This window comes from Thunnus albacares, chromosome 5 (genome assembly GCF_914725855.1).
Source record: "Thunnus albacares chromosome 5, fThuAlb1.1, whole genome shotgun sequence".
Lineage (NCBI taxonomy): Eukaryota > Metazoa > Chordata > Actinopteri > Scombriformes > Scombridae > Thunnus > Thunnus albacares.
The window spans coordinates 1,947,661-1,964,198 of NC_058110.1; the positions used below are offsets into that span (position 1 = coordinate 1,947,661).

Below are 16,538 nucleotides of genomic sequence, written 5' to 3' on the forward strand. Positions count from 1 at the left end.
TCTGATCCATCGAAGGGTTTCCAAATCCTACGTTTCATCTCCTTTTACCACCGTCACGCTCATATAAATGAATAAAATGAAGCCATGAGTGTATTTCTATACACTGAGATTTCAGGCTAGTTTAACTTCATATACTGCCACCTTAATGCACAACAAACCAAATTTATGAGCCTTGCTGTGTTGAAACGCCAAGATAAAATCAAACACACACACACACACAACACATCTGTGAATATCAACTAAGACACAGATTAAAGTCACAGACAGGAAGAAGAACTCGTCTCTGAAACGAGCTTTCTGAGCGCCTCCGAGGACAAGAAGAGCTCTCTATTGGCTGAGAGTTATTTGATGAAATCTGACCCGTGCTAATTTGATAACCACATAATAGGATTAATTAGCTGATCCTGAGTCAAAGGGTCTCAATTAGCTTCAGGGCCTTTACAGGCAGGGAAGAAACTGATAGAGAGAAGAGAGATAATGAAGCAGTTACACAGTCACCGATTAGTCCAGCACAATGAACACACACACACACACACACACACGAAGACGCTAGAATCACTTCAACATTCGAGGAAGCTTCCTCTTCCAACCCCCCGAACACCGTCTCATCTGATGAATTTCTGTATTAACGTCATGGTTTGTTGATCTATTTTGCACAGCAGGTGAAACATTAGTGACATTCTTTTTTCTTGAGGGACCAAAGGATGAATTTGGAGTCCTTGAAACCACATCACAGAACAGTGAAGGCCATTCAGACACCTAAAAGAAAAGACCCTTTATTTAAAAATGAATGAACTTATTCCATGACTTTTTGTTCTAACATAATGCTGGTTGGATATGCTTAATTTTGCTTCACTGCATCTCTGTAAATATGTGTAATTATTAAAAATGATACTGGTTTTCCGTGAACTGACTCCTTCCTTTTTGCAGCCTTGGCAGAAAAACCTTTGCAGATGCTACCGTTGTTGTTTTGTGTGTGTGTGTGTGTGTGTGTGTGTGTGTGTGTGTGTCGCCTGGGAGTTGGCCTCACGCACCAGCACATCCTCACATCTCTGATCACCACTTAATCTGCTCATACTGGGAGACTGAAAAAGATAATGAACCAATATTTATCATCTAACGCTGCTCTCTGTGTTTATTGGATATGGAGATAAACATGTTTGAATTGTTTACTACAAATTAATATTTAAATATATCTGCAAAGCGCTCTTCAATGGATTTCATCAGCTCGGTCACACAGTAGTGACCAGCACACAGCGTGTGGATTCATTTACTGCTCCGGTGCAACATAACCGTCTACAGTTTGCATCTCGACAAGCACATCTGGAGGAAGTCAATTAGACAAAACGAGGAGGATCATTTTGAATACAGCAGTACAGTGAGGAGAAATACTTCACGTTCCCTATTCATGTTTTTTTTATCCAGATGGTGCAATAAGTGAATGTTTTTACACAGTGGAAACTGCAGACCTGATCTCATGCTGCTTCCACAGAGTCGACTTCAGCCTCGTTTCAACCAAAAGTTAAAGAGATGATTGGTTGAGCAGAGCTGTGTTGTTTTGTTTAACTGTTTTTCCTCTTTAGTTTAAGTCAGAATCATGTGCTGTATAATCAGGGTACATCAGGTCTCCTTCCTAAATTCAAAACAAGGCCGACTGAGCCTTTAAGCAGACAAACAGCCTTGTGGAAGAGACAAACAGTTACAAGGACGTTTGACCAGGAAACAACAGTAGAATCATAGAAGCATAAACTCTGACTGCACATTAGAGGCCAGATGTACAAACCATGCACACACAGCTCCACACATAAACTATATTTATAAAAACAGAATGCACGCACCTGACACATACCTCAACAAAATAAAAAAACTATCTAACCATCTGTAGAGCCACATCACCACCGGCGCTGCTCATGTAGTCTGGATCCGGCAGAAAAATGATATATTGCTGCTTTTTAGCTCCAGTCCAACCGAGAGGTGAATGAAGACACACACAGCCAGTCTTAGGACAATAATTAACAGACAAGAAGTTTAAGTTTATAAGTTGGAATTAGTTTGAATATTATTGTTAATATCCAAACAATAAATTATGACAGAACATCCACAGATGGTTTTCATGTAATATTAACAATGAACCTGCTCTTCTTGACAGAATTAATAGCTTAGTTATGATTAACAGCAGAACTCAGAGCTGATCAGAGGTGAGCCTGGTTGGTAACTATAAGCTTTATCAAACTCTTCAACATAGAGAGGGTGTCTGCACCCCAGACTGAATCTGGAGGATGGTTCAACAGGAGAGGAGCCTGATAGCTGAAGGCTCTGCCTCCCATTCTACTTTTAAAGACTGTTGGAACCACCAGTAAGTTGCATACTGGGAGCGCAGTGTTCTAGTGGGATAATACTATGAGCTCTTTTAGATATGATGGTGCCTGACCATTAAGGACTTTGTAAGTTAGGAGAAGGATTTTAAATTCTATTCTGTCTCTAGTTTTAGTCCGAGCACTTGCAGCTGCGTTCTGGACCAGCTGGAGAGTCTTTAGAGAGCAGCCTGATAATAATGAACTGCAATAATCCAGCCTAGAAGTAACAAGTGTTTGGACTATTTCTTCTGCATCTCGTTGAGACAGGATGTGCCTGATTTTTGGATTATTAAATTATTAATATTAAAATATCAATATGTCTCTTATGTGGCCTAAATGAACCGACCTGCTTCTAGATAACTTGATTTAATATCTTTTTATTTCTCCTCTCAGCTCCTGGATGTGTTTTTATTGTCATCTGACTGTGAGTGTAACATTCATTCTGACTGTGTCATATAGTGATCTAGTAGTAGTGATCTCTAGTGATGGGAGGTCCTGCTAACGAGCTCTGATGAACCGCCGCACTCTGAGGTCTTAACAGGTACTTGAGCACTGTGACAATAACAGGAAATACATCACACAAGTAGCCTCTTGACTAGTTGTAAATACCACAAGCATGGCGGTTGGGACAGACCCTCATTCATTGGACAGTTTTGGTGATGTCATCCTGCATCTTCAGCTCTACATGGACCCACGACGGAAAATTAAATTGACAGTTTCTCATGAGTATGTTTATGTTCTTTGATGTTATAACCCGGCTCCTCGGCCATGACAAATATGGGAATGGACACAATGGATGGCAATAAAGTAAAGATATTTATTATAACAAAGTGAACAACTGAAGCAGTAATTTGCAAATACAGAGTGTGTTGGTCAGTAACATCAGTCATGTAAGTGTGGGTGTGTGAGTAATGAAGTGTAAAGTGTTGTGAAGTAAAAACAAAACTAGAATCAAACAAAACAAAAGGCGTGCGGCTGCTGGCTGGTGAGAGAGTCAAGGTTAGAGAGAGACTGAACAACGCTGGGAGCCTTTTATCCTTTATGGCAGCATTACGTACAAGTGCTCCTGCCACACTCACACTCTCCCAGGTCTCCCTTTATAGACAAAAATATGATAAACACATTACCACACCAGCATCAACACTCCTGAGACAGGTCAGGGAGGGGCCGTCACAGTCACAAAGAGCTTTCAAAGAAATAACTGATTATAAGCATCAGTGTTATCATACCAGTGCTCTTTATAATAATTCCTTCTGCAGACGGGGGATTATAAGATCACTTCACAATCAAGTGAGTTCAAAAGCTGAACCGTTTGCTGTCAGATCACAAACCCAGCAGGTCAGGTGTGAAAACATCCAGCTGAACAAAGCTGTCTAGTAAGTTCAAACTCTTTTCCAAGTGTGCAAAAAAACACTTCAAAATTCAATTAACAATGATCATTATTGGAAAAATAGTGATCAACTTGATGCCCAATGCCATGAACTGTTAACACTGTTGAAAAAACACTAACTTTGCTCATTTTAGCTTGAAATCATTAACTGTATGATCATAATGATGATAATATAACTCCACTGAGCTCTGATCGTGTCCAGGCCTCGGTGTAGGTTTGGCAACTGTTTAGGCCTGAAAGTAGTTTGTCATTATTTCTGTGAAACTGAAATATCAAAAAGAAAAAAATGTCCAAAACGGCTGGTCTAATAGGTTTTTGTGAAAGCAGCTGCTGGCTTTGTGAGGAGGATGTGACTCAGTTCCATTTCGGTCTCTCATCTGGAGGATGAGGCAGGTTGGATTTTCACTTTAGTGTCGAGATCCTCTCCACCAGCTGGAATCAAAGGCTCCAGTAGAGACACATTTGGTTTGGTTGATCTGGCGAAATGAAACCAAACTTGTATCTAATTCACTGTGTGGAACACACCAACCCTGACCCTGTCATCATGTCTTGACTGTGTGAGAGACCCTCACCCACTGGACGCCTGTGTGTGCTGTCAGAAGCTCAGTGAATAGTGAGCGTCTTGCACCAGCGTGGCGGCTTCTGGGCTGCTTGTATCTCCTGGACGGTGGCCAGCGTTCTGCCGACTCACCAGGTTATGTCCACGTTCATCTCGGAGAGACACTGGGCCAGGTGGCTGTCACAGTCCATCTGTGTGAACCTGGAGAGACAGGAACAGAGATCCACTCAGTGTGTGACAAACAAACACATAAAGTCAGTGCTGACCTTGCATACATGGAAAACTGTCATTACTGTCATACAATCATCCAAATGCCATGAACATGACATTATTTAAATACAGAGTATCAACTGCATGTTGGTCTTTGGTGTTTCACATCCTGTTTCTCAGGATATTTACAGTATTTGAAAATTGAAAATGTAGCGAGGGCATGTTGGTCAGATGATTACTGTGGTTGTAAGAGATCTGACATGAGGAGATCAATCTCTACACATTAAAATGAGTTCTTTCAGTGTTTCCTACTTTATTAAACCTAATCTGTGCAACAATACAAACTATTTGTATAGATAAACAGTAACTAATGGATCCTCTCTTCCCCCATTGTAGGATAAAATCATGAGATTATCTGAGCTCTCCACATTACCCAGCCCTAAACTAGACGCTGTTGGTCAATACTACTTGGACTACAAACGGACTACAAACAGAAACCAGAACGTTTCCGGTAGCAAAATCTTGTCCCGTTGTCAACAGATTCTTCATTCATATGCAGATATTAGTTGATGGAGGTTAGTTCAGATACAGACGGAGTCCTGCTGCTGCTGTTGTTCATTCACATCAGCACTAAACTGACTTTCTGACCTTCTGGATGAGTTGAAAGGATCTGACTGGTGATTTTCTGTATTTTAATCGTTGTCAACAAATCTCATGTTTGGATCCAAACCATCAATGAACTGATGTACTAACAAGGATTGTGTGTGTATCTTCTTCCTCTGTGCTGTAGACCTCCACTGTTGTCTGTAAACTATTAAACACGTGTCAGTGAGCCACACTGCTGCACATTATCCTTCAACCTGAAGACATTTGTTGACCATAATAAATAGTTTTCACCTTCTTAACCTGACTTGTTTATGTGAGGTTAATTTATTGGACCTAGTCCTACAGCAAGCAAGAAGAAACTGAGTCTTGTCTTGTCACATGTTTGCAAAAGGTTTGTGATGTCAGTCAGCCATCATCATCATCACCAACTAAAGAAGCACAACAGCTTCATATTTGGCTGCTGGTAGACGTTCTTCAAGTGTTTGGCTGTTAATCAAGACACAGTTTGAACCTGAAAGACTCTACATCATGCAGGGTGACGATCATGTGACCAATAGAGACAGTTGAAGGGTTCAGTTAGCTTTGCTAGCGAGTGCTAAATATACACAACATGAACAACCTTAATGGACTACAGCTTAAAAAAGTGACTCAGTGGTTACAACATGCCAGTTAATGCTGACTTCACTCTCTTGTGACTCCAGGATGCAGATGATGTGTTTCCTGCTTGTGTCGTATCAGCTCTCAGATCTACGTCGCTTTGGATAAAAGCGTCTGCTGAATGAAATAGTAAGTTGTATAAATTGTTTCTGAACGACAGTCTGACTTGTTTTCCAGTGAACTCGCTGCTTCCTGCTGGAGTTTAAAGCTCGTCAGGAGTGACGTTCTCGTGAATCTCTGAGTTTGTTTCACGTGACAAGATGCTTTTCCTTCTATTTCTTTTTTATCAGCTCAGTGTGAAAATGTAATTAGTTGTTAATCTTACAGACATACAGGCCTATTTGATCAATAATCTGATAATAAATCACAGTGAATATTTCACTGTAATGTTAAGAGTATTTATGTTTCTCAGGTTTTAGTGTATTGAAGATGTATATTGACAACAACAAAAGATTTGAGAGCACAAAACAAATTCAAGAGCTTCTCGGTTTTAAGAGCTCACAGGACTTGTAAGAAGACAATTAGATTTGTACGCGAGGGAGGACAGAATCATGAGCGCGACAGATGGTCTGAGCATGCAAGAGGATTTATGTAACTACGTTTGAGCCGGCGACAGAGACTTCCACGCTCGTAATTATCAAAGCTGCTCGCATTCACTTACGACAGTCTGAATCTCCTGAGAGCAGAACGTCACCTGTTGGATTTGACCTGGATATGAAGGGTCGTCCTGTCAGACCTTCTACTGTCAATACAAAACACTGGGAACCACCACATGAAGACAGAGAGCAGGATCTGGTGTGGAGACGTGACCCTGATGTCCTGTTGCCTGTTGACTTGCAGACTGAGCAGCGTAAGAATTTGTTTTGTGCTCTTTAAATCTCTTGTTATCGATATTCTTCCATCCTCACCCAGCAGGGAACACCAGCAGGCACATGGGGCAGGTCTGCAGTCGTCCTCCTGCTGCTACTCCTTCATCTCCTCTGCCAATCCTCTGCACATCCTCCTCCTCCTCATCTCGGCCCTCCTTCTGTGGAGGAGCTCGGCTGTCGAAGACCTTCCCCTGGTTAGTGAGAGGCTGTTTGTTGACCAGTCTGGTTTCTCTCTTCTCCTTCTCCTCTTCTTCATGTTCTCCCGCTCTTCTTCCCTCTTCTTCTCTGACACTGGAGGGTCCGGCTGACGATGACTCGCCCTGCCGGGTCTGCTGGCTGGAGTTGAGACTGAGTGGATCTGGCTGGTCTGGTTCAGGAAAGGGAGGAACCTCTTCACTGAGGTCACACCACTGCTGTTCACCTACCTGTTGTGATGCGTCTCTCTGAAGTGACATCACAAGAAAAACAGAATTAAAGACCTTTTAAACAACCAAAAAAAGACAAAAGGTGGCAAATATTTTATCCTGCTGGAGACAGCTGATGAAAGTTGTAATACAACTTAAATTGTGTTTCATCAATAAGACAGGAAGTGTATTTCACAATGAATCCTGGATCAGGTAGAGTACAAAGTGTCCTGTGACAAAAATAAAAAGTGATCTAAAGCAAGTTTCAGGTCTCTGCAAGAAGATTTTGAAAACTCTTCAATATTAATCAGTGTTTCCTCTATAACAGTACAACAAGAACCCCCCCAGACCAAAAAAATGTTTTTAATACCAAAGATAACATCAAATATCCATCCATTCAGAAATCAACAGCGTTTGGGAGTCAACCTCTGTGTCGTTGCCTGGGAAACGCTTGGTGGCGTAGCTCCTTTAAGGAATAGGACAGAGCGTAATGTGTGTGCCTAATAGTGGGGGGGGGGGGCAGTGTGACGTCACTAAAACTATGATGACGTGTCATCGTTTTCTGATGGTCTGAAATATCAGTGATAAAATTGAAAGTGCAGATAATAGCAAGTATTTTTCAGTGTAGGTTTTATGTATATGTAAATACTTTTTAAGGCTATGTATGCAAAAATATGATGCTAAAATTAGATTATGAAATGATATTTACAAATATGCATCTACAATAGCCTGCCTATAATATTGACACATCTTGCACAGGCACATGTTGCAAACTACTCTATGACATCGTCTCTTCCCTACATGAGGGGAAAGTGTTATTTCTATATAGTGATCAGTCTTCTAGGTTGACTGCTTTGGGGTGGCGGGGGGGCCTTTAGGGGGGTTTCCTGGTCTTGAGAATCTGACACATTGTAGTCTGTACGTTTACTGACACACTGACACCTTTCAGCAAATCTTTTCCTCTGCTCGGCTAACATTCACGTCACTTTCCTGCCGCTCGCCCTCTCACACTCACTCAACCACACACTTACTACACACTCATCTTACGCACTGCCCTATTCCTTAAAAGGAGCTTCGTTGCCAAGAGTTTCCCAGGCAACGACACAGAGGTTGACTCTTTGTGATTATTTGGTGTTATTTTTAGCATTAATTTTTTTTTTTTGGCCTAGCAGAGCTTCTTGTTGGCCTGGTGTCTCGCCAGCCTTGTGCAACTACAGAGGAAACACTGAAACGCACCTTAACAATGTGAACATCTCTCTATGATTGTAGATCTTATTATTGTAAAATAATAAGATATAAGACCCCATTAAAACATCTGTTATCTTCATGATGCAGCTGACATCCAGCCAGAGGGACGTGATGGTGTTCATATCAGTCTGCTCTCAGTGAGGACCCTCCTCCTGCGGATCAGCTTTATGAGGTGTACAAGTTCTGTCAGAGTTTGATTTATGACGGCTGAAACTGTTGGTTGTTACAGAACCATCACTGTTGCACTGGCACGTTCCCCATTACAGTAAAGTGTATCAATGTCAGGACATCGTCATCAAGTGTTCCCACATCTCTCCTCTCACAGAATATCTCTGCCTGGTTATGACACCTCTGGAGCTCCTAAATATTTCCTGAGATGGGAATGATTTACTACGTCAAGATAAAATGTTGTTACTTCCAGCCCTAAAAGCAAGAAACACATCAGTCTGAGAATCTTTGGCCACTTAGGAGGGATTTCCTGCTCTCAGAAGCTGCATAATACGGCCCCAGCGTAATAACACAACAGCAGTAACATGAAACTGAGGAAGCTAAATGGAATTCAGCCATCGTTCATTTTATCATTCTCACTGTGACGTATCATATCTGTTCCTCTTCCATGCTAAATGCTTTATGGCCATTTAGCCACTGGACAACTTTTATTGACAACTGCAATCCAAAAAATGTCAAAACTGAAGCAACTAAAAACACTGAGAGCAGCAGAGTGCTGAGAAATACATGACTATGAAATGAACATAATGCCAAATATATCCAGACAAGAGGTAAAGATGGAGGAAACAGCCCTGCTTTTCCCTCCAGCTGAGGTAAATAATATCTACAGAATATGGATTAGAAGCTATATTTGTTTTTGACCTTGTCTACAAGATGCCTAAAAAATTCATTTCAGATTTCTTCTTCACGGCTCAGACTGAAGCATGCAGGCACGTATCCCTACACAGTCTATGCAAACACACGGCAACATTTTGAACATCAGAGCTTTGAACATTTAGAAGTTCCTGTGTTGATGTGAGTCTCTCTGATGTCAGTCTTGTCACCAGTTTCATCACATTCGCTACAGGAACGGTGTCACGAGGAGGAACACTCAGCGGTGGTGACGTACCGCTGTAGATGGAACTGGAAGATCAGGAACCAGGTCCCAGTGCTGGTTCTCCAGGTGCTGCAGAGCAGACTTCAGCGTCAACGCGTACAGAGTCTCCGCAGCAGGCAGCTGCTCTCTGTTCCACCACACTGCTGCAGGAGCCACTGACCTGTAAAACAGTCGTTAAATACAGTCTGATTCACACAACAGCCGATGTTCAGTCTGTTTCCTTCACTAATGAAACTCCCGCCTGCCTCATCTCTATTATATATGACACATCACAAGAGATGTGTTGAATTTTAACTGATTTTTGTAAAGTTTATCAAGAGTTTCCAGATGTGCAGTAGGCTATAAAAACCCACTGAAGGAGAACAGGATACGGTTATGTTTGTTTGTTTTTCTTGCCTTCATTAATGTGTTTACATGTTTTAGTCTGTCAATCATATTATTAATGAAACTGCTCTTAGTTATGGAGTGATAGGAGTGCCATAAAAAAATAATACATCTGTAAAAGAAGACAATAAATGTGGAAATATAAAGACAAATAACAAAATAGAAAAGAATAATTATAATTTTCACATTTATTTGTTCATTTATTTCTTTATGTATTTTTAAAAACATATATATCTATATATTTTTTGCATATGACTGTTTTTCCACATATTTTTTTAAAATTTTTATTTATTGATTTTATTATTTTATTGACTTTTCCCTATTCCTTTTGTTTTATTCCTTAAAGGATCAAGCTGTCAATCAACTGGCTTTGGGCGGGCCTTCCTGTCCAGGCTGACATCATGTTCAGGGTGGGAAGCTGTCAAGTAAAGCCTGCGCTAAAATGGCAAGATGGTCGCATGAACTTCATTTTTTATATGTAAACATGAACTGATAAGCGTTACATGGACCCATAGTTGTAGTTTTACTTCTTTTTAGGGGCTGCAGCTGTGTCAGACTGGTTAGCAGCTCCTCCATCCAGACTATTAGCTTAGCCTGTTAGCATCTGCTACCACTGATGTTACTGAGAAAAATACACAGAACAGCTCACAAGCCAATTCAATCAGTATCTACAGAGCTGTGTGAAAGTCAATCAGGGATCCTTTCTATGAAAAGGAACGCAGAAGACGCAGAAGAACCAAAACCTGCAGTTCCTCAAATGGCCACATGAGGCTCCAAAAGCGAATCAATCCACATAGACCCCCGTGTTCAAATGTCTTTATATTCCCGCCTTTATTTTCTTATTCTTTAACAGGTTTATTCTTTTTTATAGCACTCCTATGACTCCATACCGAGTGTCTCCTTGTGTAAATAACAAAAGTTCCTTCCATCCTGCTTATATTAAAATACTAAAGGCTATAATGTACTTGCCTTTTTAGAAACAAGAATGAGACTTTGGTGAATCTTAATATAAATGAACTGCCCTCTATCACAGATTCAGTCAAATCTTCTGTGATCAGTTTAGTGTGTGGCTGCTCCACATGTGACTGTTATCATTTGACTGTTTCTCCCAGAAGAGAACAGCCGAAATTCTCCTGAAAACTCTCAAAGTAATTTTATCTTTAATTAACTTAACAGTCTCTGGTTGTTTAACAGATGGCAAATTCCCAGTTTGGATTAAGTGTTACACTAATTAATGACTTTATTAGGTACACCTGTGTAATCTAATGCAACAGCCCTACAATACATCCTACCTTTGTTAAGCTGATAATGTTCAGTTTTTGTTGGCACTATGTCAGATGAGTTGATTCAATTCTGTTACAAAATTTAAAAAACAGGTGAAAATATAATTTGCTTAAAAACATTAATATGAAACTATTAGTTAAACTAAAACTAAAAGTTAAAGTAGATCATTTTCCTGCACTCTGTACAGTGTGCTACAGTTGTGTTGACCATTTGTCTCCTTTATTTTATTTGTTCTCTCTATTTTGTCTTTCTCAGATTTAAGTATCCTGTAGCTTTCCTTGTCATTAGAGAAGCTTTTGGGTGGTGAAATGATAATTTAGCTTAAAATCAGTCCTCCTGTAACAGTATTTTGTCTCCCAACAGTCCTCAACCTCACCAAACCTCACTCTAATATCTGACACTTTAATGTTTCTGTAACCATCAGGAAATCGATCACATTTGCTTTGATATTTCTAAAAGGCTTGAATGCGCAATAACTCCATAAACCTGCTTTTATATCATTAAAATGTCTCGTTTTAAGTTTATAGTTTGTCCTCTCAATCAGTTATATTCGTCCTTTAACCAAAAATGCTAATATGGAGCAATTCTACAAATTGAGGTTTGTATTATTAGATCACATATATGCTGAATGTTGTACTTGTTCCGTGTTGTTGGTGAAAGGTCTTCAGTTATGTGCTAGCATGCACGCGCTAAAGCAGATAAACAAGTAAACAGATGTTTAGGTTTTAACAGCGGTTCGTTTCCTGGTTTGGCGTTTTGTTTTCTCTCTTTATCAGATTCACGAGCCGCTAAAAGACTCCATGTTTACATAAAGTCACAATGAGGTCATGACACGTTTTTATCCAGAAACTTGACGTTAAAGCTGACAGACAGAGAGCAGCCACCCACCGGTCAGCCTCAGCGGTAACGGTAACGGTAACGTTACAGTCAGCCGGCGGCAGAGTTGGAGGACTCTTCCTCGGTGGTGCCCGGGAGGATATTTCCGGCTCGTACTCTGTAACACAAGATTTCTTTCTTTTCAGTCTTGACTTTGAGTAATTTTCAGCCATTTCGTTTAAATCACTTTTCAAAACAGCTTCGAAATTTCGCGCCTCGACTTCCTCGTTCCTGAAACCTGACGTCACTCGATTTTGTCCAATCCGAGCACGTCTCTCTCTCTCTCTCTCTCTCTCTCTCTCTCTCTCTCTCTCTCTCTCTCTCTCTCGCTCTGTATTATATTGTTATTTATGGAAATGTCCACTGGCATCCAAACACACTATAAACACGTCAGGGGGACTAAAGGTTGTAATAAAAGAAAAAGAAATAATTAAATAGATCTTGTAAAGCTTAACAGGAGTGTTAACAGCTTTTTTTGTTCATACATTCAGATACAGAAACTGCATTGTTTGATACGGAAAATCTGAGAAGTTTAAAAATGTTGATTTGAATATAAAATTTGTTCAAACTAATAAACAAATGAATTAAATAAAACTGAGAGCAGCAATCCCAGTCATATGTGGTGTCAAGCAATAACACCCACAGCTGTAACACTGTGTTGATCTGGACTGGACGTGACATCATTATTGATTGACGCTGACTGTCCAGGTGTTGTGATGGTTGTTCTCTCTGGATTTTGTCAGTGTTCATCATCACAGCAGCTGGCCTGGATCAGTTGCCTTGTAGTAAGGTCAATCCAATCAAGCAGCACCATGACAATAATCAACCAATCATGTGAAAAATTTGGCATTTCAAGGAAAGCAATGGTCTACTTTTACACATGTCTTGTAGAAAATGTGCTAACCTCTATCATAGTTTGGTTCGGGCCGCTGCTGAAACAAGTGCAGTAGAGAGAATATTTCAGGCTGCATCTACTATAAATTACTGGCCAAACCCTCCATCTCTCTACTCAATGTATACAGTTTAGACTTCACCAAAAGCCTCTGAACATTGTTGAATCAGCAGTGCATTCCCTGAGTTTGAGGCTGGTAAATCTTTAGCACTTATACAGAATTTTGTTTTTGTGGTTTTCTTTGTAATTATTGATGGTATTTTTGCATATTTTCAATTGTTCAGGTTATTTAACTTCTGAATTGCAAACCTTTCACGCTTTAAGGTCTTTTATATAGTAAATGATACATATGTGCAAAAATGCATTCTTAAGTTCAACCGAAGATAACGAGGCTTCAGCAGTCTGTGTTTGACAAATCAAGTAGGTATTCTCCAAAGTTACAGAGTTTTTAGTACCAAACTTGGTGTTACTGCCTCTGCAGTGGTGCTGTTACTGTTACTGCACCATCCGTCACAACACACAGGAGGAACTTGTACTAAAAACACTGTGACTCGGGCAGATATCCTCTTGATTTGTCTAACAGAGACCGCTGAAGCTACAGTATATATATATATTAACTTTGGTTCAACTTTAGGATGCAGTTTTGCTGTAGATTTTGTCCCCCATCTCTTACATTGAAGGATCTTGAGGATAAGTTGTCTCCTGAAGGGCCAGTATAAACAGGACCCACATATGGGCATGTGAGTAATGTGCTTGAAAACAGTGAACCTATTCTTTAAGTCAGGGCCGGATTCATCCACTCCAAGTGATGACACTGTTTGCTGATGAAAACATGAAGATGCAGTTGAAAGAGTGAGTGGACCTGTGAACTGACGTTACAATTGTACCATTTTTTCGAGGGTCTTTGCCCCACAAATAAAGTAAAAAGTGTTGGAAGGAATGTGATGTAAACAAACCAGAATCTGCTGCTTAATTAATTATTTTTTCCACCGTTTTCCTCCACAGAACAATCAATTAGCAACAGCACTGTGCACAACAATTCAACAATTAAAATCACTAAATGAAAGAACATAAATTAACCAAAACAATGTCTGCTCAGCCGCCTCTGGAAGTCACATCAGCTGGAAGTTCATCAAAGTGCAATATTCTCTCAAAATGCAATTTGGTTTTGACCTTAAAACATGATCAGGAGCCTTTTCTGGCCCGTTGTTTGAATATGATAAACGGCTGCTTATGTAGCGCTGTTATCCAAAGCGCTTTACAATGTTTCTGCTGCTCGCTCACCCGTCCACACACTCACTCACTCACACACTGATAGCCACCGCAAGCTACCACGCAGGCTGCTGGCGCAACCATCGGGAGCAATTTGGGGCTCTGCATCTTGCCCAAGGACACTTCGACATGCAGACTGGAGGAGTTGGGGATTGAACCGCCGACCCTGTGATTAGTGGACGACCCGTTCTACCTCCTGAGCCACAACCGGCCCTTATAGCACCTACTCATCAACTCTCACTTTAAATCTACAAATACACAAGATCCTCTGCCACTCTTTCATAAGGATTTGTTCTCAGTGCACACTAAAGAAGGTTACATCATACAAGGACGCTAACTGTAATGATAATACTTTGTTCCCTCTGCTAGGACACACATAAAGTGGAAAGTTGAAGTCATAATAATGGTGGGACTTTCTGAGCCCTCTAAGCTTTTGGACAGAAGAGAGGGACCAACGGAGAGCGGCTACAATTATGCAATGGAAAAAGACAAGGGAAAGCTGGACTGAACGGAAGGAACAGAAAAGAAAGGAAAGAAGAGAGAATTATTTTTTAAAAAAAGAGAAAACTGCACTATGGGAAAACCCTGCCACTTTGAAATAAGGTGAGAGCATTTTTTTGGAAACAGTGCCCCATAAGATGAGTATTCCAGAAGGACTGCTGCTGAATTGCTGACATTGGCCAATCTGTTTTTTCTACCTCAACCACAGAAGGGGAGAAACACAAAAGCAGAGCAGTGGGCCAGGCCTGCGGTACATAGTGCTACTCTGGGAAAAAGCAACTCGGCGCCTGGAAAGAAACGTTATGTCATTCATCCCACGTGATGCTGTGTTGTGTTCTGCTGTCATGGTGACGGCAAGGATGATGAGGAGAATAAAAGTGAGGTGGCAGCAGCCTTAACCATTTAAGTTAAAGAAATATAGTGTTTGGGAGGTCATAACAATTCTCAACTTCTCCATGGAGAGATGAGAACATACACACAAAACCTTCAGGTCTCCCTGGTGTGTTGTTCTGGTACTGCGTGCTAACATTCAAAGCGGCACTAATCAATATTTCTATTTTTCAACAATGTATCAAATAACAATGTGTAACGTGAGAGGCATCACGTGTAGTGATGAACCTACACAGAATCATCACCTGGCTGCAGCTCCCTTCAGCTTTATAGTGAGTTTCAGCTCTGTTTTGTTCACTCTCACAGTTCTCATTGCGTCACGTTCAGCCACAGCAGGAAGCAGTTTTTGGTGGAAAGGTTTTGATAAATCCACTGTTCACTACCTGCTCTGCACTAAATGGCAAACAAACACAATAATGATAATAATACATTTGATTTGTACCACACTTTTCATTCATATTGAATCTCTGAGTGCTACAGCATTAAAAACAAACACACAACATGAAGAAAATAGTAAGATTTAAGATGAAAAAGCCTTCCTGCATAGAAAGGTTTTTAGTTCTGTTTTAAAAGAATTTAGGGTCCGTGTCTTATTTACATGTTGTCTTCTTCGCTGGTGTGCTAACGTCGCACACCGGTAAGGCTACATTCAGGAACAACTTGGCGTGAGAACAGTGTGGCTTCACGGAGAGGACGGGGCTAACGCTAAGCTAGCTGTTAATGATCAGTAAATACCTCCAGACTGTAGGAAGTGTCTCCTCGTTTTCCTACATGTGTTAAACACAGGAACATGAATGGAACGTGACACTTTTACAGAGATAAGGAACTAAAGTAAACTAACATGTAATGTAACTAACTGCTTTTGCTGTTGAGTAAATAGAATTTAGTGGCATCTAGCAGAATGTAAAATAATATGGAATATAATATTCTCAGGTATGTTTAATTAGTGTATAATCACCTGAAAATAAGAATTGTTGTATTTTCATTACCTTACAATGAGCCCTTTATAGGGAGCGGGTCCTCTTCCACGGAGCCCGCCATGTTGCACCGCCATGTTTCTACAGCATGGTTGGACAACACGTCACAAAAACTACTTCTGATGTAGCACAGCTCACCTTTGATCCTCTTTTTCCTCTTTATGACATAAAGCCACAGTAAACTCCCTCCATCATTTCACAATTCTTGGCAACATGTTGAGCCTCCACCCAAGCCAGGTTCATCTCGGCCAGTTCGTCCATTACAGTTCTGTCCCTGGTCATGTCAGGTCTTCCAGGTTGTCTTTCACCTGGAGGAGTCCATCTCATTGCAGCCTTTGGGTTATGATCTGCCTTCATTGGAAGTACATGGTCTCATTATCACAGTTGCAACCACAACATGATGTTCTTGCTTTTGGTTTTTCTGTATGATTAAGGTCGTGACCCTTTCATATCAGCTTTGGCCTCCATACAAGCATTCAGAACTGTACATTGGGATGGACTTGATGTTGCTGTTGTAAAGATGAACCTTTGTTTTTAGGCTGTATTGATTGGAGCGT

General features: G+C 40.6%; 2 protein-coding genes across 3 annotated transcripts in view; one reads left to right on the forward strand and one right to left on the reverse strand.

The window, feature by feature from the left end:
* prkcz (protein kinase C, zeta) overlaps window positions 1-11,273 on the forward strand; it is a 146,530-nt gene extending 135,257 nt beyond the window's left edge. Inside the window, exon 19 of the transcript XR_006403425.1 lies at window positions 11,261-11,273. The gene's annotated coding sequence lies outside the window, so the exon portion shown is untranslated. The remainder of the gene's footprint in view (window positions 1-11,260) is intronic.
* si:ch73-70k4.1 lies at window positions 3,155-12,206 on the reverse strand. 2 transcript variants are annotated; one of them, XR_006403426.1, is made up of 5 exons: window positions 11,962-12,206; window positions 9,418-9,565; window positions 6,688-7,091; window positions 4,320-4,507; window positions 3,155-4,223 (listed from the first exon to the last, which is right to left on the reverse strand). XR_006403426.1 is itself a non-coding variant. In XM_044351411.1 (4 exons), exons 1-4 carry the CDS (start codon window positions 12,120-12,122, stop codon window positions 4,435-4,437), a joined length of 786 nt encoding a protein of 261 aa, XP_044207346.1. In that variant the 5' UTR covers window positions 12,123-12,206; the 3' UTR covers window positions 3,155-4,434. The 2 variants fall into 2 exon arrangements, 1 of the variants encoding a protein (XP_044207346.1); XM_044351411.1 differs by having other exon boundaries at window positions 3,155-4,507.
* Window positions 12,207-16,538: the final 4,332 nt, after the last annotated feature.